The sequence below is a fragment of the Diabrotica virgifera genome, chromosome 8 (assembly GCF_917563875.1).
Source record: "Diabrotica virgifera virgifera chromosome 8, PGI_DIABVI_V3a".
NCBI classification, from domain to species: Eukaryota; Metazoa; Arthropoda; class Insecta; order Coleoptera; family Chrysomelidae; genus Diabrotica; species Diabrotica virgifera.
The window spans coordinates 218,213,785-218,240,747 of NC_065450.1; the positions used below are offsets into that span (position 1 = coordinate 218,213,785).

General features: G+C 31.9%; 1 protein-coding gene across 2 annotated transcripts in view; it reads left to right on the forward strand.

Moving 5' to 3' along the window:
- The first annotated feature begins 2,879 nt into the window (after positions 1–2,879).
- LOC114336482 (juvenile hormone esterase) overlaps positions 2,880–26,963 on the forward strand; it is a 55,549-nt gene continuing 31,465 nt past the window's right edge. For both annotated transcript variants that reach the window (XM_028286858.2, XM_050657999.1), the window contains exons 1-4: positions 2,880–2,989; positions 15,281–15,454; positions 18,529–18,654; positions 24,117–24,270. In XM_028286858.2, coding sequence (XP_028142659.2) covers positions 2,936–2,989; positions 15,281–15,454; positions 18,529–18,654; positions 24,117–24,270 — 508 coding nt within the window. In that variant the 5' untranslated portion in view covers positions 2,880–2,935. The remainder of the gene's footprint in view (positions 2,990–15,280; positions 15,455–18,528; positions 18,655–24,116; positions 24,271–26,963) is intronic.

Consider the following 26,963-nt stretch of genomic DNA (forward strand, 5'->3'; position numbering starts at 1 on the left):
AAATTTCTTTAAAAATAAATGAATATTTTTATAATCTATGAATATAATATCACTTGGTTTGAGATGGGGAGGTGATCACCCCATCACCCCTCCCTGGATCCACCACTGCTTAGCGACCACCTAAGGGTAAATATTGTGCTATTAAGGTAGCATTAATGCAATAAAATGCGTGTAGGTGGCGAAAATATGCAAAAATTTATTTTGGGCCACCACTGTGGCTTTGGGGAGCAAAGAATGTAAAATGTTCATAAGTCATAATTTGTAGGTTACACTGTGTTGTTTTATTTTACATAAGTACTTTATCAATAAAACGAACAGATGACGAAAAAAAAAAACAAAAACTCGAGCCCGCCAAAGCATATATGAGGTTTACGGCGCCACTGTGCCGTAACGATTGCATATACGAAAAAAATTAATAGGATCTAATTTTTAGAGTAAATAGTGGTCTTTATCTTTTTATAAGTTTTGTTTAAAAAGAATGCATAGGTAATGACAAAATCGTAAAAACATGCTCGCCAAGGGATAGGGGTAGTTTCTGCAGTATATTTTCAAGGATAGGGGTGGTTTCCGCAGAGATGATGCAATAAACATATATATTTTTGAAAAGCACTATTGATGAAGCATATGCCCATATGGATCAAAAAGCAAAAAACAAAAAAAATTTCAACCCCCCATTTTGTTTTTTTTTTGCTCATGGGTTGCACTAGGAAATCTCTTTGGATGTCCATGCATGGGTAATAATAACTTGCACAAAATGATATATGAAGCATATTAATAAAGGGCATTGTGTGTGAAGGATTCCAAGAAAATCACTTTATTTATTAATTCTTCTTTTTTTTTGGGTGGTTCCGGAGAAAAAATGGGGATGCATTATACAAATTTGTAAATAGCACCAGTACATGGGTAATCGCTGAAAGTATTTTTACTCTAGCATAAACGGTTCAGATGGTATAAAAAGAGGTTTTTTTTTTAAAATGTAACACCCTGTAATTAAAAAAAGGGCAATTATCCTTAAGTGAAACGTATACCAAAAAATCAGCCAATTATTTGTGAATAATTGCCGTAGGATTTTTTCTTAATTTCCTTTACAGTTAGGGAAAAATAAATTTTTTTTAAAACATCTTTTTTAAAAACTTGTCAACTTTAGGGCGCCACCCCCGCTAAACAGTAGACGATAGAGAGATGCTGTTGAAAATAAATCGTAGAAAATATAGTCCTCTTCATATTTCTATAAAAGAAATTTTTTGTAAAAGGTACAGGAAGGGCTACGTTCCGCAAAAAACACAAATTACCCCCTTTAAAGGGGTGAAAATGGAGGTTCCGGGGCGAAATTTTTTCAGAAAAAGTTAGTCTTATAATAAGCACCCTTTTATATACCAGAAAAAAAAAATAAAACCGGACTTGTGTCCATTTTGCAAGGTTCAACCTTTGTTTCCCTAACTATAGCCTTTCAAATGATCTAGTACACGACCCCTATTTCTCATTAATAAAATCATCGATTACATCATGCCCAGATGGATGACGTCACTAGTATGACATATATGCCAAAAAATCATAATTTAAAAATAAAAGTCGACCTGTTTTGGGATTTATTTCCAAAATCTCCCATTCACGAAAAAATTATTTTCACTGTACATTATGATTTTAAAACGTTTTTATATGCTTGGCTTGGTCTTTCTAACCATGTCACTATATGCGCAAATTTTGTAATCCATTTTAAAAATAGTTCTATGCTACCTAGGCAGCTGAAATCTTCAGAATAGCTCAGAACTAGCTAACAACGCAATATCATCATCATCAGTGGCGTTACAGCTCTTTATGAGCCAAAGCCTTTTTTAGAACAATCCTCCATTCGCCCCTGTCTCTGGCAACTCTTCTCCATGCTCTAATTCCAATAGATTTTAAATCAGTTTCTATGTTGTCTTGGTACCCAAGTCTCGTCTTCCTACGATATAGGTACAGTATGCAATATTCAACTGCTATTATATGCTGCGGCGGATCTACGGGGAGGGATAATGGGGAAATCCCCCCCTTAACAAGGTCCAAAATTAAAGAACAAAATTGTTGAAACATAAAAATATATTAGTTGACATGAAACTAAAACCACAGATAGACAAATTCAACCAAATAAACATGTTAAAAATGGAAAATTAAGGAAACTTAATACTTATAAGGAATTATGTAGATCTGTCAAATAGTTTGGGTTTATATTTTAATGTTTTTTTTTTGGTTGGTGTATCATTGAAAGTTCCCCCAAGGCAAATTTCCCCTCCCAAGAAAAATGTCTAGATCCGCCACTGATTATATGGATAAATCGATTTTTTTTTAAATTTCAAACTATTTTAGAAATGTAACTGATGCAATGACATTTAAATTCAATTTTAAAGTACGTTTATATATTGATAGGTGGTGGCTCAGTGGTAGAGCATTAGACTGCAGATCGAGAGGTCCTGAATTCGAAACCGGGCTGTTGCGTACCTATCTTTTTTTAATTTTTTTAATAAATAATTAAAAGTTAATATAATTAAAATTCATACTTTATAAGTTAATTATTGTATAAATATTATATATACCATTTTAAATATTTTCTTTGATTTATATGAGTTTAAATCCGCTACAGAAATTATGCCCCTAAAAAAATAGATTACAAAATTATTCTTTTATGACATAGAAATTGAAATAACAAAATAGTTTATAATTTTATATTGGATCCTATAAATAATGAAAACGTTTTATAATAAAAAGTTATTTTTTTTATAAAAGTGGAAGTATTTAAAATATATTTATTTAAATCCATGAAGTGGTTCACTGATTATTTTAACAATTAATGTTAATTCTTTTGATTTGAAGAGGGTTATGATTAAACACCACTTAAAAAATTTCATATATAAGTAAATCAAAAGAGTACATGATGAATTAGTCAAACAGCAGCATCATGCATTTAAAATTAGCAGTTTTGGCTTTTTTGTTGTACTTTGCAAATAAAAGGGTAAGTTTTGTTTTATGTTTATAGTAAAATGTTTAACCACCTAATAAATTAAAAGTTAATAGAAAATATAAATTTAAATACACTGTGTTTCAACGAAAATTTGACATCCCCCCCCCAGAAACTCATAAACCAAGAGTTTCTTAAAAATTAAAAAAACACGTCAATTTGTATTGAGAGGGGGACGAATTTATCATGCAAAATTCATGCCCTCAATATAATACGACTTAAAGGCGCAATTCCATTGAGGCAACATTTAGGCAACATGAAGTGACGGTTTAAGGCATCATGGGGCCCTAGGCGGTCATAAGAAGTAGGCTCCTTTATAGCAACCATTTACTTAAAACAAATTTACAGATATTTACGTTGTTTTGAAAGTAGTTACTCCAAAAATAAATTACAACAATGTAAAAATGTTTTTTTATTTCTATTACTTTGCTAAAGATTTAAGTAAAATAAATTTATAGTCGGATCTTTTAATGTTTACTAGCAGCATTAAAACATTCTAAAATTCTGTACCACATAACGGTTAAAAGAGATATTTAATACTTATTCATTTTCCTATATAACATTTGTACTGCTTTAACAGCATCAAATCTAGGTGACCATCTACTCGTAGTATACAAGTCTTTTAACCGACATTTTGCAACAACTTCTCATTAATATTCCATAGCTAATATGCCAAAGAAAAGAAGAAATGTTGTGCCAATATGGGATAATATGCCCTGAGCATGAGTGCCACCTCTTCGGGGGTGAAAAAAAATACATTCAAAATAAGTGCGGAAATGGATAAACTGATTAATTCTAAGTAACTTTTGTTCCAAAACTTTTGTTTGCCAAAAAAAGAAATCAACACTATTTTCAGCTTAACTTGCTTAATTTTGATACTAGAAACTTGGTAAAATAAAACCAAAATAAAGCTTTTTTAACACTAAAAAGTTGTGATAAGTTTTCACCGAAAAGTGATCCATTTTTTGATTATTTCACGTTGAAATATTCGGTTTGGAATTTGACGAATAAGAACCTACTTTTCATAAGCTACAACTCTGTTCCTACTGGGTCTACATACACCATTTTTTCAATTTTTTAAAAGCTATATTTTTGCAAATAATATTTTTTTCGATAAAATACTTCTTACTTTTTGACTTATTTGGGAAAAACCGTCTAAAAACGTGTTATTTTTTGTTGAAAAATGAACATATTCACTTTCAAATAACTCGAAATGTATTGACTTGATGAAAAACTCTATTGAACAAAAGTTGCTTAGAATTAGTCAGTTTATCCACTTCCGGAGGTATTTTGACGGTATATTTTTTCACCCCCGAGAAGGGGTGGACTCAACCTTAGAGCAAAAACACACAGCGGCACAATATCACTTTTTTCTTTGGCATGTTAGCTATGCGTATGCCAAATTTCATGTCAATCCAAGCTCTTCTTTCAAATTTAACGGTTCTTTAAAATCCGGAGGTTTTGCAATATTTTACCATGAGTGAATGGACTATAAGGCCATTTTACACAGTTCAAAAATACTTTTCTTTTGTCAGTCATTCAAATACATAAGGGACTCACAAGCGGTGGTATGATTCGCAAAAGTTGGTATCATCTTTTTTTATTTTTGGTCACACGTTCTCAAGTATTCAAAATAATCTTAACTCATTCGTGTGAAATTTCGAAATAAAGCTTCATCGTCTGCAATCAATTTTATATAAAATTATTCGGCGTCTCCTGACTACCAACATATTATAGCTCTCTTTTCCACCACCGTGGTTTATTTCTTTTCTTTTTACCATTCAAAGCAATTACTAAATATGATGCTTCCGCGACTGCTTGCAAAAACATAGTATACTAGAAAGAAGTCATCTGAACACAGCATAATAAATATAATTAGATTTTATTATGCTGTGGCCTGAATGAATTCATGTCTAGACACATGCTACAAGCTCATGCGACAAGACGCATGCGATCTAGAGTGACAAATGACACATGCGACCTTTTAAAATTTGTGGCTCAAAGTCGCAAACCTTGAAGCAGGCGACAAGTGGATACGAGTATCTTGCCTCAAGGTCCCTATACCATAGGTTGTATGGTAACTTTGACATTGACAAATGAAATATTGTCATCGTGACGTCACCCAGACGATCAATTTTACGAATTGTTTGTAAACATAATAGGATACGTGGTTTGGAGGCTATATTTTGTTATTAAATATCGTTAGTGTTTTAATTTGTGTTTATATCTTGAGAGATCATGTATCTATAGATATAATTAAGTGTTTTTAGTATAATAACTTAAACCCAAAACTCTTTTACAAGAAGTGTTATATACGTTGACGCCTAGCCCTATTTCTTTCGCATTTTCTTTAAGCTCCACATACAGTTCTGTAATATCTCTTGCGGTTCTTCACATCAAGTTTACATCATCTGTGTACGTTACAATCTGCTTAGACTTATTGAACAATATATCTAATTAAGTCTATAGATAATAGATCTATTATATGTACCTAATTGTTTCATAAAAAATTATAACTAATATTGCAGCCATCTGAAGATCGTTTGAATAAACAATTATAAAGTAAATGAATATATAAAATGGGGAAAATTCCCTTTATTGCAGTGAAATTGTATTTTTTTTATAATTTACTGTTAATGTAAAACTTCACAGGTACCTATTGAATGGAATCATAATGTTTTAATAGTTTTAGATATTATAATTAAGTACCTATCGTAATCAGATGCTCTTATGTTAAACTTACGGGAAAAACTACTAATTTTGATAGGTACATAAATCTTTAGTTGAATCTGTTTTTCACCATGGTTTACATGTTAGAAGGAATTTATAATAATGTACTACATGCATTATCCCCAATTCAAAATGATTATATACCTACTCAAAATCATTTAAAAAAGTAAATTGTATTCAACCCATTATTAATATACCTAGGATATTTGAATGATTTAGTCCCAAATATAAACACAAGAAAGAATCTACTTCTGCTTTAATTAAGTAGTAATGCTATTCTACTGCATATATTTAATTGCAATTATATTCTACGATTTTTGTAACTCTACAGGTATCTACCACATTTTTTGAAGAATATATTAAATATATAGGGGAGTGCATTTAGATTTTCACTTCGGAAAAAATCAAACAAGATAAAACTTTCTGTAATTTCATTAAGAAATGTTTAATAAACAACATATCAAAAAGTCCAACTCGAGAAGTTTCTACTTCATTTTTTATTAAACAAATGAACAGCAAAGTTAGATGTTTTTTTAATAACTCCGAAAATATAATTTTTAGAAAAAAACTGACTTGACCATTGAAAAATTCAGAAAATTTTACAAAAAAAAGCTTATATAAAGATTTTTCTAAAATTAAATCTCTAGCTTCTGTAATTTTTTATTTATAACGCTAAAGTCACCCTTCTCACACACATTGGCGCAATGTAAACTAGCGTTGGAAGAAGTGCACGGTTGAGTTTTTTTAATGTAATTCTTTAACTAATGGATCAAAAGAAATTTTACAAATTGGACATGAAAGAAGATAAAATAAGCTATCTTATGGTTGTAATAAAAAGAAATAAAATCTATGGACATAAGTACGGTGTGGGCGGAAAGTGAGACTTACATGAATTTTGATTAAAAATGATTTAAAAATGTGTAACTAATACAATTTTACTTACAAAGCTCTCAAATTTGCACAACTTACCTCTAAATCATCTTACTAAACGATGTTTTATTCAAAAAAAATCTCAAAAATTTAATTCAAATAATACGCTGTCTCAAAAAATGTAATTTTTGAAAACTTCGTAGTTCTACAGAATTCCCACCACTTTAAGACGGTATTACTCAAGTTTGAATAAATCTAATACAATTCTTTAAATATTTTTTTAAAGCCTAGGATGTAATCTTTAAAAAACACTGAATTATTTTAGATTAAAAATGAAATAAACAATTTCTTTTTGAGAAAACTAAGAAAGATAACAAAAATGTAATACAAGAACCGAAAATTACCAGCTGAAAAAATGTATATACAGAGTGATCAAAATTTTTTTCTGTAAAACTTACCTAAAATTAATTTAATAATAAGCTTAAAAAATAATAAATGTTCAACAAAAAATTTTTTTTTTAGCTCTTATACAGTATGTCTGAGTAACTTGGAACCTATTGATAACTTTTTTAATATCAGTTTTACGAAAAAAAGTTATTCTTTATAAAATACTCTGCATCGTATATAACATAAGATGCAACCATCAAATGTCAAATTTTGTTAATTTTGTACGAGGTATGTCAAAAAATATGAATTTCACTCAAGAGTAAAGTACCTTTATATTTCACAATATCGAAAATTTTTATAAAGAGAAGTTGTTTGGAATTAAAAACTATGTTCCAGTATGTAATTATATCCTTCTAATCGAAAATTTGTTTTTTTTAATATTGTTTCAAATTAATTTTACCAAACATCATTAAATTTTCACTTATTATTTATGATAACTGATTTATTATTAATTTTATGAAGAAAGTTATTCGTCATAAATAGCTGTGCATGGTCTAACACTTAATATGCAAATATAAAATATTATATTTTATCAATATTATACGAGGTATTATGTAAAAAAAATTGCATAAAAGTGTAATTGCATATTGACACATCGTTTTTAATTCTGAACAACTTTCCATAATAACAATTTTCAGTATTATGAAAAATATAGGTATTTTACTCCTAACTGAAATTTTTATTTATTGACATATCTTGTACAAAATTGATAAAAATTGATATTTTATGATTGCATTTAAAGTTTTAGAATATGCAGAGCTTTTTACTAAGAATAACTTTTTATTTATGATTCCATTGCAACAATTTTTTGAATATTGAAGAGATAGATTTTGAATAATTGGTTCTTTCTTTCTAATACATTTTAATTTTTAATATTTTTGTGAAAATTATTTGTTTATCTTTTTTTTTAAGAATGAAATTCCATATTTGTTTGATTGGATTCTACTTGTTTTTCATTTAAATATCCGCCATTTTGGATCCGCCATTTTGAAATTTAAATTTTTAATCTTTAATTCAGATTCAACCACCTGTTAAAAATAAAGACAGTAAATGTTTTAGAAAAATGTTCTTTTTTATGTTCTTTTTAGAAAATCCGCATTTTGGATCCGCCATTTTATAGTTTATAATGTTAACATTTAAGTTAGGTTTATCAAAGCTCTCAAAAATAAATATATGTAGAAATAAATTCATTTTGTAACGAAATTATGATTTTACAACTATTTTTTAAGTTATCCGCCATTTTGGATCTGCCATTTTATAATTTAAATCATCAAAATTTGATTCAGGTTCAGCAACCTCTCAAAAATCTCCACATATATGTAAACAAACACGTTTTATAAAAAAAATTCGGATTTTACAACTGCTTTTTAAGGAATTTTAGGAAAAAATCCGCCATTTTGAATCCGCCATTTTGAATTTGCAAATTGTAATGTCAGATTCGGGTTCAGCATAATCAAAACTAAAATAAGAACATTTTTTATCAAAATAAAATGTTGAATTCACCCATATTCTTAACATTATTTATACAAAACAATTGTTATTGTTTAAACAATTAATAAACAATTAGCGGCGAAATTTGTGAGTAGAACTTTTTACTTTAACATATTTATAAACTAACAAAAAAAGTTTTAGAAAAATATAACCTTGTTTGATTTTTTCCGAAACATTGTATCTTCTCGTTCTAATTGCACTCCCCTAAAATAGTTATTAAAAATCCAAACGTATTTTTTTTAAATATACATATATATTTTCAATCATTAAAAACATTCCTACTTTCCGAGTTCATTTCAATGAGTGAAGTGAATGAATTTGAATGCAGCATTCTGGGTGACGTCAGTCCCGCCATTAGATTCTCGACGCTGATTGGTGGAAAGTTACCATGCAACCTGTCTATTTATGAACCTTGATCTTGCCTGATGTCGTTCAGTGTTACCTCAGTGGAATTGCGCCTTTAGACGACGAAGATATAGTTGTGTGACTGATACAGCGATACTGAGACAGCCAAATACACTATGTATGACAGGGGTCACCAATTAGTTTCCCTGAGGGTTCGTTTCGAAAACCTATGACACTTCCGGGGTCCTGACTTATGCTGCCTGTTGTGATTCGGTTTCTTTGTGGATTCTTGTTAAAAAATATCCCCTATAAGCAAATCGGTGCGGACGAAATTTTTGGGCAGAAATTGCTTAATATATTTTTTAACAAATTCAAAACATCACCTTTTTTGCCCGCGAAAATATTTTCTTAGCATTTTTGGGTCATCTTAAATAAAAGAGATCTGTCATTTTATTAAAACTTTCAAGGGTTTTCAAGCATCGCAAATGCATATTTTCGCCTTTTTAAACGCTTTTTTAAACACTTTTATTTAGTTCAATCGTTTGCGTCAAATTTTTATACGTTAATTTGACTGCTTTTGCTTCAATGGAAATCAATGAAATTTTGCAGACATATGGATTTGCGGGAACAATACACGAATAGTCGATCAATTTTTTTTTATATTCATGAATTGTTTAAATAAAAAAAAAAAAACGATTTTAATGGAAAATGCTTAAATTCATTTGTTTTTTACAATGTGGAAACTTGAAACTTTTACATATTGTAGCTAATTATAGGAACTATACATAATTTCACTTTTTACGTTATTTGTTTACGTTATGATTCATGTATAAACAATAAAGTTTCAAATTTATCCAGTCTCTTTCTGATTTATATCCAGTTTTTAGCGAAAAAAAGTTATGGCACCGCAGAGGGACGAATGCTGCCCTTAGTATTGTCGTGGACTTTGACTGTGCATAAAACGCAAAGTTCGACTGTTGACTACGCTGCAGTCGTGAACTTGGGCCCGAAAGTGTTTGCGTAAGGGCAGGCTTAAAAGCCTGCATTGAGCCTGCAAAGCTTACGTTTCATTGAGCCGAGTGCGATCATTAAGGTACGTATCCATACAAGGGTGAACCCCGCTCGGTGTAGCTGCTCAAATGGATACAGCATGCGCTCCCTTACATATAAACAGCAAACCGGTTGAAACGAAGAGTGTACGCGCCAAGCGGCGATCACCGACGTATCTACTAAATGGAACTACTACACCGAGCGAGGTTTACCCTTCTATGGATACGTACCTTTAGACGGCTTGCGCATCGAAGAACTGCATTGCGAGAAATTAGCAGCGTCTACACCGTGCAATAGTAAAGTATTACAGCAGATGGAAATACTGCGAAAACTGTAATAGTCGTAAATAATGATATTGATTAAAGAAATGTATGAAGAAATTACAGAAAATGTACAATGTATGCATCAAAAGTTAAAATAAATGCAAAAAAGGTATCTGTCATATACCTACACTAGATTCTTTTTTTTAAAGAGGACGATATTTTAATGTTTGAAAAGTGTAAGACTAAAAAGTAAAAAATAAAACAATATGAAAAAATTTTTTTTAAGAAACGCTTTTATTTAGTTATGAGTGACTAAAAGTTAAAATATAAAAAAATCAACTAAAAAGCAAAAAATAAAAAAAAATCAAACTCGACGGATTATTCGAAAAAAACGTTCGATAAAAAAATGAAAAAATCTAACACATTCGTTAAAGAAAAGCGTGGGGCGCGTCTTCATCGAATAAACAGTTTTCGCCCCACGCTTTTCTTTAACGAATGTGTTAGATTTTTTCATTTTTTTAACGAACGTTTTTTTCGAATAATCCGTCGAGTTTGATTTTTTTTTTATTTTTTGCTTTTTAGTTGATTTTTTTATATTTCAACTTTTAGTCAATCATAACGAAGTAAAAGCGTTTCTTAAAAATTTTTTTTTCATATTTTATTTTATTCAGATTTTAAATCGCTTATAACTCGAAAACTATCAACTTTTTAGAAATATGACAAGAGACCTTTATTGTTTATAATTACCCAAGAAACCTAAAAATATATTTTTCGAGGCAAAAAAGTAATTTTGAATTTGCTTAAAAAATTTTTCACCCGGCACCCTTCTGATTTGTTTAAAGGGGACATTTTTGAACAGGAATCCGCAAAGAAATCGAGTCAGAAACATTTTTCATATGAAAGTGGCCTCACACATGGACTAATATGGAAAGGAAAACTAATAATACCTGATTATTTTTTGGTTACTGTATACTTTTCTGTATAGACCTGGATCCCACGTACCAAAAAAAGTTGAATAATAGCAAGCTGAAAATTTGTTAATATCTTGACGGTGTCTAGTCGGATAAACTTTGACGTATGGGAACACTGGAACAGGGGAAGTTTTAATTGTGGAACAGCTTGAAAATTTGGAACGTCAGACTACGAAAACGTTCCATGTATTTTGTCAGACAGAACTTCCAATTGATTTGTTACCATGTCATTAAACTCTCATGCAAAAATCAGACTGGTATTTGTCACCAATTGGGCATTTTAATGAGTGAAACACGAAGAACATGTCAATTGACAGGAATCATGTTGGTTAGTAATAGCAGTCTGATTTTTGCATAAGAGTTTAATGAAAGGGTAACAAATCAATTGGATGTTCTGTCCGACGAAATACATGGGACGTTTTCGTAATCTGACGTTCCAAATTTTTAAACTGTTCCACAATTAAAACTTCCCCTGTTCCAGTGTTCCCGTACATCAAAGTTTGTCCGACTAGACACCGTTAAGCTATTAACAAATTTTCAGCTTGCCATTAATCAACTTTTTTTTGGTACGCGGGATACAGTTCTAGTAAGTTTTCCTGGTACAATAAATAAAATATAAAATTCATTGTGTATTGTTTTGATGTTATTATCAGTATATTTTGAAAACAGCAGTATTGTAAATTGTTACTGAGAATATTTTAAAAATTAGGAATTTATATTTTGAATGCTAATGAAGTTTTAAATAGGAATTTAAAATAAAATAAATAATCATAGTGCAAAATGCCAATTAACATGTTATCTTTTCTACATTAGTTGCAATGTGTTTGTTGCAAATTTATTAAATCTGAAAATTATTTTAATTAAATGCACATCTGAAAAGTACTCCTACTTAACATATAGTAGAGAGGAAATGAATATAAAAAATTCACATAACAATTTTATATTACAGCTTACTTAATTTCAAAATTAATGATTAGTAAGTACAACAATAAGGGGGAAAACTCTTTATAAAATTAAATTATCATAGAGAAAAGTGACATTTTTTTATGTACAACCTGTCTGAAGTTTGGAGTGAGTTTAGTGCAACTGAGTCTCATTAGGGAGTTGAGATATTCATCTGTTAAACGAAATCTCTACCGATTTTTAATAAAGTTCATTCTTGATAAAGCAGCTTCGCACACATAAGGTGAGCCAGACATAGTACACAATTTCATGGCCAAACATTTTCAAAATTGCCAAAGACTAGGTATATTCTGAATTTATTGACGGTCCGCACAAAACTAGCTCACGGTCCGGATGCGGACCGCGGTCCGCTAATTGGTGACCCCTGTCCTAGAGGCCCGCTCTTCTTTATACTTTCTCATTTCCGACTCTGTCCTTCCATCATATTCTAAGCATTCTCCTCCTATCTGCCACCCCAGGAGGCGCATGATGTGGGACTAGTAAAATAGGCCTGGATCCCGCGTACCAAAAAAAAGTTTATTATTAGCAAGCTGAAAATTTGTTAATAGCTTAACGGTGTCTAGTCGGACAAATTTTGATGTACCGGAACACTGGAACAGGGGAAGTCTTTATTGTGGAACAGGTTACAGGTTTCGAGCGTCAGGCTACGAAAACGCCCCATAGATTTATTTTGTCGGACAGAGCTTCCAATTGATTTGTTACCCTTTCAAACTCTCATGCAAAAATCAGACTGTTATTTATCACAAACATAATTCCTGTCATTTGACATGGTCTACGTGTCTGACTTATTAAAATGACAAACATATTTGTCGGACAAACATTTTTTCATATATACAGTATGTCCCTGTAAGTTGTATCCATATGGAAAACTTTTTTATTATTAATTTTACGAGAAAAAGTTATTCTTCATAAAAAGCTCTGCATGGTCCAAAGCCTAAGATTCAACCATCAAATATCAAATTTTATGAATATTATACGAGGTATGTCAAAAAGTTTGAATTTCACTTAAGAGTAAAATAGCTTTATTTTTCACAATATTGAAAATTGCTATTATGAAAAGTTGTTTGAAATTAAAAACTATATTCTAATATGTAATTATATTCTTCTAATTGAAAAAACTTTTTCTTTTAAAAATTATGATAAACATAACATTATTTTCTGTTATTTCAATTCTGATAACTCTTTTATTATTAATTTTACGAAAAAAAGTGATTCTTAATAAAAAGTTCTGCATGGTCTAAAACCTAAAATACAACATCTTATACCAAATTTTATCAATTTTATACAAGGTATGTCAAAAAAGATAAATTTAGATCAAAAGTAAAGTACCTTTATAGTTCAGAATATTTCAATTAGAAGGATGTAATTAATTACATACTAAAACATATTTTTGAAGTTATACTTCTTTACGCGCGATATGAGGGTGAATTTTTATATGTTAAAACCTACGAACCCGGCGCATGCGCATTATAACTTTGTTCTGATTGAATGTTCAAATGACATGTCAAAAATTATCCAATATGGCAGCTGTAGCGCAGCTGTGGTTTGGACGGTTGACGGTTTGGTTATGTATGGTTGTTGCGTTTTAAAATTTGTGGGAAGAGAAACAACAAAGGTTAGTTAATAGTTATAATGCCTTTTTTAAATAGTTTTCATATTATATTTTTGAAGTTATACTTCAAAATGTTTTAATTTATGTATGTATCAATCCAGAAAAGTGTGGAAAGAATATATTAGTGTTTTAAATATATTTTTCTACAAACGTGTTAAAAATACAATTTTTAGGACTCCATAGGAGCGTTAAAAATGCTACTTTAAGGCACTAGTGCTTCAAAATTTTTAAGGAACTGCAGTTAAAAGTGAATTGTTAAATTGTGAAACGTCAAAATATTTATATTTCATTTATTAACATTAATATTAATAATACAACTTGCGCAATTTGAAAAAGGTGGTTTAAAAGGTTTTTTATTATAATTTTGTGTCTTTGGATTTGTCTTCCTTGGGCGTAAAATAATAAAACATCTATTTTTATATTTCACTTGTCACCGTGATGTATAATTATGTATATCTGAAAGGTAAGTAGCATGCGGCTTGATGGCCTTGTTGGTAGAGCATTGGACCAGAGATCAAAAAATCGCGAGATTGCGGGTTCAAATCCCGGACGATTCATATTTTTTTCTTTTTTTTTTTTAATATTTGGCATTGTTAAGTTTTGGTTCATTTTTGGTAATTATTGTTAATTTTTTTTTATTGTAACTGTTAAGTAGGTATATTTATTTCGTTGAAATTATATTATAATAGAAGTATAACTTCTTACGTGCGTCAAAGTACGCACACATTCTTTTTTTTTATTTCTTAATAAGTTTTCATAATAACAATTTTCGATATTTTGAAAAATAAACGTATTTTACTCTTGAGCGAAATTCATATTTTTTGACGTACCTCGTATAAAATTGATAAAATTTGACATAAGCTGGTTGTATTTTAGGTTTTAGGCCATGCAGAACTTTTTATTAACAATCACTTTTTATCGTAAAATTAATAATAGAACAGTTATCAGAATTAAAATAATTGAAAATAAAGCTAGTTATCAACAATTTTTCAAAAAAAAATTTCAATTAGAAGGATGTAATTGCATATTAGAATATAGTTTTAATTCCAAACCACTTTTCATAATAGCAATTTTCAATATTGTGAAAAATAAAGTTACTTTAATCTTGAGTGAAATTCAAACTTTTTGACATACCTCGTATAATATTCATAAAATTTGATATTTGATGGTTGAATCTTAGGTTTTGGACCATGCAGAGCTTTTTATGAAGTATAACTTTTTTTCGTAAAATTAATAATAAAAAAGTTTTTTATATGGATACAACTTACAGGGGCATACTGTATAAAAGAGTTTGCTATTGAATAAACTTAAAAGCAACCTGCTAGTTTTCACAATCATAAACTTGTCAGGATGACATACATCAAAGTTTGCCCGACTAGACACCGGTAAGCTATTGACAAATTTTCAGCTTGATATTAATAAACTTTTTTTTGGTACGTGGAATCCAGACCTAAAACCCCAGATGGTAAAAAATTGTGTAAATATTATTTACAAAACTGAAAGATCTGTTTAAAAATCATATTTTATTTTTCTTCTTTTCTAGGCAATTGCATCCCCTTTAAGTGCAACACACTACGAAGACGATGATTTAATAGTTGAATTGGAGAATTTAGGCAAAATTCGTGGACATATTCTTCAAAGTAACGAAGGAAAAGATTTCTACGCTTTTCAAGATGTTCACTATGCAGAATCCACAGCAGGAAATAACAGATTTAGGGTAAGCAATAATTATTAAGTTTATGAGGATATTGAAAACTCAAAGAAATAACGAGGATCTCTTCATAAACGGATTCAATATCGAGCGAGTCGACCACTATGCATACCTTGGAACAATGATGAACTCCACAGGAGATTACTTAAGGCCGGTTTTCACGCTACGTTTTGTTGTACGTTTCGCCCGTCAAGCTAAACGTACGACAAAATATACGTTGTGTCCAGTGTATACACACTACGTTTTCCCTTCCGTTTTATACCTCATTTCCAATCCAGAGTTTTGAGTTCTATGAGAAGTAGGTACATAATATTATTATTCTTAAAAATATAGAAAGGCGTGAGGTTTTTATTAAAATGACTTTTGCAGATGTATTTGTGTATTCCTTATAAATAGGTAGAGGTTTAAAAAATTAACGTTTTTCTTTAATTTTAACACCAAAAAGAATAAAATGAAACGTCACATTTTTTTAGACTTCTGCGATAAACATTTTACTTAACTTTACATAAGAAACTACTTACTTTAAACATAAAAGATGTTACTTCGTAGAAAAGTTCCAAAAAATAGAGAGTTGAATCAGAAAAAGTTGTCACATAATCGGCCAACGAAGAAGTGATGACTTCTTCTTTTTTGGTGTCTATTCGTTTCGAATATTGGCGATCATTCTGGCTATAATTATTTTATTAACTGATGCTTTAAATAGATTAGTTGTTGTTGTGGAGAACCATTTCCTCAGGTTCTTTAACCATGATATTCTTCTTTTCATGTGGTAAGTGGTAGGTAACTGGTCTTCCTATTTCTGTCAGTACTGGTGAGGGCTGAGGAATACTTTGTATGCCAGGTAGATGTAAGCCGCTCAGAGCAAAAGTGGTGTAAGTCAAAAATCGAGTTTTCAGCAAATTGGTGTTTTGGTGGAAACTGTGTACACACGGGGAATTTTTTTGTGGAGTTTGTTTTTTGTTTGAACAAAGGAATATGATATATTGCATGTATCCGAACAAAAAACAAATTCCATAGAAACCTACATGTGTACGGAGTTTCTAGTAAAGTCCAGGGCCTCGACTTTGGCCCTTCGCTTCGTTATCGAACGTATTCGTTTCGTATCTGTTAGCGAAGAGAAGGCTTAAAAATGAGGTCCTGGTTGGCCGAGAACTTGATTTTTTGACTTACACCACTTTTGTTCTCAGCGGCTCATGTGCAAGTTGTTCTATGCCATGTTGGATGTTGGTCCAACTTCTGGTTGGGGTTGTAAAAATTAAGGCCAGATTGTTTGTGTATAATGAGGTGGGTAGGATTCCCCCACAGATGATGTCAAGGATTTCATTTCTCTCTGTCTTGTAACTTTCAACTTGCAGTTCGCATTAAGAGATTCCATTTCTCCTTCGAATAGTACGCCACTAACAAGTTTTTGGACGAATTTTACTTGACCCGGTTTAATTTGCTGTAGTCGATCTTCGATACGTTTTCCAAATGTGTCAAACGTATCGGTGAAATAATGGAATCCAATTTTTGTTCAGCCTTTGATAAAATTTGCAGTCTTTCCTTAACCGTCACTTTTTCAACTCTGTTTTGTAAACCGCTCTCAACGAGTTTATTTTTCTTGTACCTGTCTCTTTATTTACGTCCTGTTTACTTCTTTGTATTCTTTTATAAGTTTCTTACACGTGACGTTTTTTATTGCAGTTATTTTACTATACCAGTATTTATTTTTTTACTTGCCACAAAGACGGAACATTTTTATACAATTCAATGAATTCCTCGAGAAAATCGTGGATGCATTGCTGCAAGTCTAACATTATTAGGCTCTTTTTAGGGAAAATGAAACGAACTGCAATGGAACTAGTTGTCAATTGAGTCAAATCGGACGACTAACATGAACATGTGTTTTCACGTAACGTTTTTCCTATCAGTTCCCGCAAAATTATGCTTCTCCCATCATATCTTCAATCTGACCTTGGATTTCATTTCGATTCGACAAGACGTACGTTTTTTTGTTTACACGCCACGTTTTATTGTATAGGATTTGTCCTATCCAACAAAACGTACAATAAGACGTAGCGTGAAAACCGGTATTTACAGGAAATCAAAATCAGAATAAAAGTGCTCTGCACTTTTCAAATTTTAAATGAGAAAAGTGCTCTGCACAAGAGATATGAAGTTGGAGCTAAGATTTAAGTTGTCTAGGTGGTATGTTTTCTTGACTTAATAGTTTCGTTAAAAGACAACAAAAACGATCTTAAAAATTTGTTTAGTTAAAAATTTTATAGTAAAACTTATAGTAAACTTAGTAATAGTAGGGGAGGAAAGTATGCTAAATTTGCAGTTACTCGAACGTTATGGGGACCTATTGGGTTGTGAAGAGTGGGTCCTAAAACCAAATAAAGTTAGGTAAAGTTTTCTATAAAGTGGTCGACTTTCCATTTTTAATTTAATTTTCCATTTCCAACAATGGTTTTTCCTATTAAATCACCATCTATCCATAATGCAAAAAATGTCTCGAATAAAAGTTGTTTCTTTTTACGTAAAGAATCCAAATCTGCAATAAAAATAAACTTTGGGGGGTTAACTAAAGTAACTCTGGGGGGTTACTTTAAAATCTTAAATAGGAGCCACCACTTCCGTGAAGGGTCATGTTTGGTGCCGTTCGATAGATTTTTGAAAAATATTGAATACCTACGTATATTTTTTAGTTTTTTGATCTGACGTTCATTTCGCGAAATATTTGCCTTTTTTGTGAAACTTCTTACGCTCCGCTCAAAATCGTCAGATTTTTGAAATATACACTGTTTTGCATGTAGTGATAACTTACCTTATCTTAATGTGACGATTTCGAGTTCTTCTAAGGACAGATTTTTCTTCGGACCCCCCTTAACGAACTCCCCTGTATTAAGATCCAATATATGGTAGAGCTACATTTACAGGGTACTAGGTTTCTCTCCATGTGATAATCTGACGCGCTCGAGTAACTGCAAAAGTCCCCGCTTAGGCTATACCATAATATGAGAGTGCAATATACATATTATGCTAATTTCTGAATGTTTTTATAAAATTTATAAAAATATATATATTGTGGTTTTCAGCCCCCCAAACCTCGTGCTCCTTGGGAAGGAATATTGAATGCAACAGAAAACAAAGTAGTTTGTCCACAAGCAGACAACCCAGATGCAGGTGAAGACTGCTTGGTTTTGAATGTTTATACACCAGTAGTAAGTTTACACATTTTATAAATTCATTCTGTAGTCGAATCGAAATCGAAAGTTCGAATACTTTGTACACATTATGCAAAATGTATCCAGATATGCCCTCCTACAAGCCATCCTGCAAGGAAAAATATTTGGAAAGCGAGGTCCAGGAGGAAGAAGATCGTCCTGGTTAAAGAAAGTCAGAACCTGCTCCAACATAACATCTGTGCAGCTTTCCGCGTTGCTGTAGATAAAATAAAGATTACCATGATGATCGCCAACATTCTTCAAGAATAGGCACATCAAGAAGAAAAATAGTCGAATCGGCAGGTACCAGAATGTAGATATCAGAAAAATAACGAGAGTTGATCAAATAGCGGAAGAAATGCAAAGAAAACCAACTAAGGTGGTATGGACATGTAGTGCGCAGTAACGAGAACTCCATACCAAGAACAACAATGCGGCTAAGCCCTGAAAGACACTGACAATGAGGGCGAGTGAAGATGAGTTGGTTCGACAGACAGAACACAGACATGAAGACCCTCAATTTCACACCAGATGACGTTCCGGATCGGTCTATATTACAAAGAACCCTTTTGCGCTGGGCAGGTCACCTTATAAGAACGGATAATGACAGAACATCTAACAGAACGCTTAGTGGAACTATGATGGGACGTCTTCCAGTAGTAAGACTAAGAAAGAGGTGGATAGACGAAGTGAGAACTGATACTAAAGATATATTGATGGTGAATAACTCTCCCATTGAACTAAACAATGAAAAAAAGATGAAAACTGCAATACCTTGGCCACGCGATCAGAGGAACAAAATATCAGCTCCTGCAGAATATTATGCATTACTACTGTCATGGCCCCGCAATATCAGATAGTGGTTTGCTTGTTCTTCTAACCAGATTTTAGAGCAGCAGTTAACTTAAATACTCATGATGATAGCCAACCTTAGAAAGAAGACGGCACCTTGAGAAGAAGAATCCAAAAAACCCAGTAAGCCGAAGAACAAAATGCTTTTAGATCTGGAAAATCCTGCATAGATAACACATTCTACTTGAGACAACCAGCTGAGAAAAATGGTTACATATAGTTAACATCTCTCATTTAATAAGTTTGATACTATTTTCTTATAAGCATCTTTTATTATTTCAAAAAACCATGAAATCTTTTATAAAAGGTATATTTGTTTTTTTTTCAATATTTTACGTTGGAAGGTGTTCTTTAAGTTGACTGGAACATTTTTTGGAGTTTTGACAATGCAAAATTTAGGAAATACATTGTTGTTAATACACTGGGAGATGAACCATATATCCAGCTTGATAGTACATCTTTTGGTGGCTAGACGCATTTATTGATTAGCCAAGTTGACCATACCGTCAATTTAAAAAATCCACGAGGAAAAAAATTTCCTGTAGGTGGCTGTATACCATTTATTACAAAAAACCATGAAATCCTTTATAAAAGGTATATTTTTGTAGATACAAATAACCTGGTCGTTTGCGAACTGAAGGGTATATAAGCAAGTATCGTCATCAATTTGTATACCCATTCCGTTACATTTCCTTTTCTATTGCATCAGTGTCTTTGCTATATATTTTAAATAGTGTTGGGGAAATGCACCAACCCTGACGTAAACCTTTGTTCACATTGAACGGTTCTGATAGTTTCTTTCCCATCGTTATGGCAGATGGAATCTGTATACCATTTATTACAAAAAACCATGAAATCCTTTATAAAAGGTATATTTTTGTAGATACAAATATACCTTTTATAAAGGATTTCATGGTTTTTGTAGATACAAATATACCTTTTATAAAGGATTTCATGGTTTTTTGTAATAAATGGTATACAGCCAACTACAGGAAATTTTTATTTGAAGATACGCCTTTTATAAAGGATTTCATGGTTTTTTGTAATAAATGGTATACAATCAACTACAGGAAATTTTTTTACTCGTGGATTTTTTTTATTATTTGATCGAACAAGAGTACAAAAGTTAGGAAGAAGAAGAAGAACAATGCGGTTTCTGAGCTGGCCGGTCCTGTACAGATAATGTGTTTTGTTTAAAACAAATAATTGAAAAGAAAATAGAAAGAAATCGACCAATATATCTAATGTTTGTAGATTTACAAAAGGCCTACGACAATGACCCGATAAGTAAACTATGGGATGTACTTCAAATTCAAGCACCAATATCAATCACACACTTATAACAGCGTTTCAAAATACTTAAAGAATATGACATCTGCCATAACGATGGGAAAGAAACTATCAGAACCGTTCAAGGTGAACAAAAGTTTACGCCAGGGTTGGTGCATTTCATCAACACTATTTAAAATATATAGCAAAGTCACTGATGCAATGGAAAAGGAAATGTAACAGAATGGGTATACAAATTGATGACGATACTTCTTATATACCCTTCAGTTCGCAGACGACCAGGTTATTTGTGCAAATGATAAGGAAGACTTGGAATATATGGCGCGCAAACTAAAGGAGGAATATGAACAATGGGGTCTACACATGAATATGGACAAAACACAATATTTATGTATTTGTCAAAAAACAACCGATTTGATTATGGAGAATAATGAAACAATAAAAACATGCGGAAGTTTTAATTACTTGAGAGCACTGTTCAACAAAGAAGGAACAGATGGTGATGACATTACAAAGAGAATAAATCAAGCGAGAAGAATAATCAAATCGTTCAATAGAATATTGTGGAGTAAAGACATAGAAAAACAACGAAAAGTAAAAATTTATAATACGTTGATAAAAAGCACATTGATGTACGGCTCTGAAACGTGGAGGATTAAAGAAGATCAAAAGAGAAAACTAGAGGCTACGGAGATGGACACACTAAGACGATCAAGCAGAACATCAAAGTTGGAGAGGATCCGACATGAAATAATAAGAGGGAGAATGGGTGTAACAAATGCATGCAGTAGAATTAGCGCTAGATGGATGAACTGGAAGGAAGCGAGTGGTGTGCTGTGTGACAGGAAAATTCCAATGAAATTGAAGGGAAAATTCTAGAAAACAGCCATAAAACCAGCTATGATGTACGGAGCTGAATGTTGGGCAGTGAAAAAGAAAGAGGAACAACGAATGCATGTGGCGGAAATGAGAATGCTTAGATGGATGAGTGGAGTGACAAAAAAGGATAAAATTAAAAATGAGTATATTAGGGGAAGTCTAGGTGTGGCACCAATTGATGCCAAAATGAGAGAGCATAGGTTGAGATGGTTTGGTCATGTTCAAAGTCGAGACGATAATTACCCAATGCGAAGAATTGCTGAAGTGCAGATTCCTAGAAGGAGTAGGAGAGGAAGACCAAAGAAGACGTGGGGGGAGACGATTAGGCAGGACATGTTGGTAAAGGGGTTTAATATTGATATGACCCAAGATAGAATTGTATGGAGAAATCCAATTAGGGAAACCGACCCCGCATAGGGATAATGCAAAGAGAATGATGATGATGAATGGGTGTAACAAAAACAATTGCTGACTGCATAGAGGAAAAAGAATTAACCTGGTACGGCCACGTTCAAAGGATGAGCGAGGAAAGACTACCTAAAAAGACAATGAGATGGGTACCAAGAGAAAAACGAAAAAGAGGAAGACCGAAAAAATATTGGATTGGTGGTATACGAAGATCTATGAGCGAAAGAGGATTATCCGATGAGGACTGAAACAACTAAGGGAACTGGCGCTTAGGCACATTATCGAAAGTTTGGAACTATTATAAAGAGTTTTTTTGAGATTGCTGCTACCCCGATATTTTAACCTTGTTTCCTAACCTTGTTTCCTTCAGCAAAGATTATACAGGGTGTTAGTAAATAAGTATGAAAAATTTTAATGGCTAATTCTACATGAAAATTAATACCAGTTTGTTCTACAAACATATGTCCGAAAATGCTTAGTTTCGGAAATACGGGGTGTTGAAATTTTTATTTCAAACTGCCAATTTATTTATTGCTCTAGGACCAGTTGAGCTATGAAAATAAAATTTGCTGAGTTTTAGGAGATAGTTATTACGAATTTTTTGACATACAACTTAGAATTTTGTATTCATCATTGGCGCGCTTACGGGCAATGGTCTGAATTAAAAAAAAAATAGTACGCCACTGAGATATTTCGAATTAAAAATTATTTTTAAATTCCACGTCTAATTTATGATAAAAAACCTTTCTTGCCTTTTTTTCATATGATGCACCGTTTTTATGCAGAAAAATAAAACATCTTGGCGCGTATTTTTCATTTCTTAATACATCATCAAGAACTATCCAATATAATAATACTAAACTAAACAATAACAGAAAATATTACTGATAAGATTTCAACTAGGTGCAAAGCTGCAAGAAATGTTTAAAATGATCTCCTTTACAGATAACAGAAGAATTTTGTATTTATCATTGGCGCGCGCACTGGTAATGGTCTGAATTTTTTGAAGAAAAAAATAGTACGCCACTGAGATATGTCAAACTAAAAATCATTTTTGAATTCCTCGTTCAATTTACGACAAAAATCTTTCTTTCCTTTTTTTCATACGAGGCGCCGTTTTTATACAAAAAAAAATAAAACATCTTAACTCTTACCAAGTATTTGAGGTAGTTTCCATATGCATAGACTTAGTTCAAATACTTTGTAAACGATAAGATGTTTAATTTTTTTGCATAAAAACGGCGCCGCATTTGAAAAAAAAGCAAGAAAGATTTTTTGTCGTCAATTGAACGAGGAATTCAAAAATGATTTTTAGTTTGACATATCTCAGTGGCGTACTATTTTTTTGTTCAAAAAATTCAGACCATTACCCGTACGCGCACCAATGATGAATATAAAATTCTTCTGTTACCTGTAAAGGAGATCATTTTAAACATTTCTTGCAGCTTTGCACCTAGTTGAAATGGTATTAGTAATATTTTCTGTTATTGTTCTAGTTTAGTATTATTATATTGGATAGTTCTTGATGACGTATTTAAGAAATGAAAAATATGCGCCAAGATGTTTTATTTTTCTGCATAAAAACGGTGCATCATATGAAAAAAAGGCAAGAAAGGTTTTTTATCATAAATTATACGTGGAATTTAAAAATAATTTCTAATTCGAAATATCTCAGTGGCGTACTATTTTTTTCTTTAAAAGAATTCAGACAATTGCCCGTAGGCGCGCCAATGATGAATACAAAATTCTTAGTTGTATGTCATAAAATTTGTAATAACTACCGCCTAAAACTTACCAAATTTCATTTTCATAGCTCAACTGGTCTTAGAGCAATAAATAAATTGGCAGTTTGAAATAAAAATTTCAACACTCCGTATCTCCGGAACTAAGCATTTGCGGACATATGTTTATAAAGCAAACTGGCATTAATTTTTCATGTAGAATTATCTCTTAAAATTTTTCATACTTATTTACTAACACCCTGTATACCTGTTAACCTGTTATCATTTAAATAAATATTTGTTTTGTAGAAACCCAATTCTGACGTATTATTACCAGTATTCTTTTTTATTCCTGGCGGAGCATTCGTCACTTTCAGTGCCCAAATATCAAATTTGGACCCAAAGTATTTGGTTGATTATGATATAGTAATCGTAACAATCAACTATCGACTGGGATCATTTGGTAAGTCTTTATATTTAATTTTTTTTTCGGAATCCATTTTGTTGTTATATTTTGGATGACTACTTACATAGCTGGGACCGACGGTTTTATGTGACCTCCGCAACAAGGTGGCGACTCGGTTATAGAAATTGAAAAATTTCGGTCTCTCGAGCTTGGTAAGCCGGTAATTAGCAATTGATCTATAGCTGCAACTTTATATTTCATTCAATTGAGGTTTCCTATTCTTCTTCTTAAAGTTCCGGTCCTATCGGAGATTGGAAATCATTCTAGCAATTATAATTTTAAAATAAATAAAATAAATTTCGACCAAGAGTCAGGATTCTGTTAACCGAGATACGATAGTATCAAGCGGCGCCGCTAGGAGGAGCTTCTCCAACAATGCGTCTCAGAATACTTTAAGAACACTTGGTCATTTTGTACTCTAAACCGAGTAAAGCATGAAAAAGAAAAAGAAAATAATCTAAGAAAATAATAAGAAAATAATTATAATTTTGTTGGCTACGCGCCGGAATAGTTCAATTGAGCTGCATCCAAACGTAAAATTTACGTCTTCCTACGCTTCTTCTGCCTTTGATTTTGCCCTGCATTATATTCCTTAATAGTTCGTATTTTTCACCTCTCATGATGTGCCCCAAGTATTCCAACTTTCTGATTTTTATGGAATTTAAAACTTCGCATTGTTTTCCTAGTTGTTCGAGCACTTGTGCGTTTGTTTTACGATCTGTTCATGATATTTTCAGAATACGTCTATAACACCACATTTCGAATGCTTCCAGGTTTTTAATGTTGGATTGTTTTAGTGTCCATGCCTCAACCCCATACAAAAGGGTGGAGAAAATATAACAACGAAGCATTCTTATCCGGAGCGTTATATTGATTGCGATTACAGAAAAGTTTCCTCATTCTGTTAAAAATGGATCGTGCAATTTCAATGCAGCATCTTATTTCTTTTGTCTGATCAGTATCTTTTGTGATCCATGCTCCAAGGTATTTGTACGAAGATATTTGCTTAATTTCTGTATTATCCAGTACTAGTCTAACTCTGATGTTTTGTGCTTTTGTAAATACCATGAACTTGGTTCTCTTCAAATTTATTTTTAGTCCATAATCGTTGCAATGTATATTTAGTTGTTGAGCAAGGTGTTGCAATTCTTCCAGTGTTCCCGCTAGAAGTACGGTATCGTCAGCATATCTTATATTATTAAGTGGCTCACCGTTTATTATTAGGCCCTCATTGACTTCGGCCAACGCTAATTCTGATATGGCTTCACTATATAAATTAAATAACAATGGTGATAAAATACACCCTTGGCGCACCCCACGACGAATCTGGATATCCTCAGTCAGTTCATTTTCAACTTTCACTTTTGCTGTTTGATTCCAATAGAGGTTACATATAATTCTAATGTCTCTACTGTCTATGTTTTTATTTAACAAAATTTCTTTGAGACGATTATGCTGCACTTTGTCAAATGCCTTCTCAAAATCAATGAAACAGGCATATACTTCCTGATTCATATCTAGGCATCTCTGCGAAAGAACACTTACTGCAAACAGTGCGTCCCGTGTTCCCAGACCTTTCCTAAATCCAATTTGTGTATCACTTATGCCTTCGTCTAATTTCTTATGTATTCTATTGTGAATCACTTTTAAAAACAATTTCAAGACATGACTCATTAAGGCTGTGGTGCGATGTTCATTGCACTTCTTTGCATTGGCTTTTTTGGGTAGCAGTATAAATGTCGATTGGAGCCATTCTTTAGGTATTATAATACCTGTTATATATATGGTATTAAATAAATCCAAAAGTAGGTCAATAGATTCAGTATCCACAATTTTGAGTAATTCGTTAGGAACTTCATCAGGCCCGGGAGATTTACCACTTTTAGCTTGTTTCATTGCATATTCGACTTCTTCTCGTATAATGTCAGGTCCAGTATCATCTTTAAATTCTTTTGGTGCTTCAGTTCTCTCTTTGTCTTTAAAAAGCTGTGCTATATATTGTGTCCATCTCTGCATTTTCTGGTTTATATCTGTCATAAGTGCACCACTTTCATCTCTTAGTTGCCTAGTTTGAAGTGTTTTTTTCATTCCTGTTAGTTCTCTAATTCTTTTATGCATGTTAAAAAAGTCATATTTTTTCTCAAATTCTTCCAGTTCTTGGCACTGCTCATGTAACATTCTCTCTTTAGCTTCTTTTATTTTCTTTTTAATTAATCTATCGGTTACATTATATTTAATTGGATTTTTTGTTTTAAATGATTTTCTTTCATGCATTAATAATATTATCTCTTCAGTCATCCAGTCTTTATGTTTTCTTTTCTTTGGTTTTAAGTTTTCACTCGCTGTTTTAATTACTGCTTGTTTTATATTTTCCCCTTTATGATCAATGTTATAGATACTTTTATTCAGTTCTTGGGCAATGTGTAAATTTTTAGTAAGAGTTTTTACAGTTTGTTCCTTTGTTTGTGGTTCCCTTAATCTCTTAACATCAATTCTACTTTGCGTGGGTTTTTTAATCAGCTTTAATTTGATTCGTAATGTAACTACTATGGGGTTATGGTCTGAACCGATATCTGCTCCAGGGTAAGTTTTGGCAGAAAGTATAGAATTACGAAATCTTTTTCTAATGAGGACAAAGTCAATTTGATTTCGGATTGTTCTATTGGTTGTGTCTCCGGGAGATTTCCATG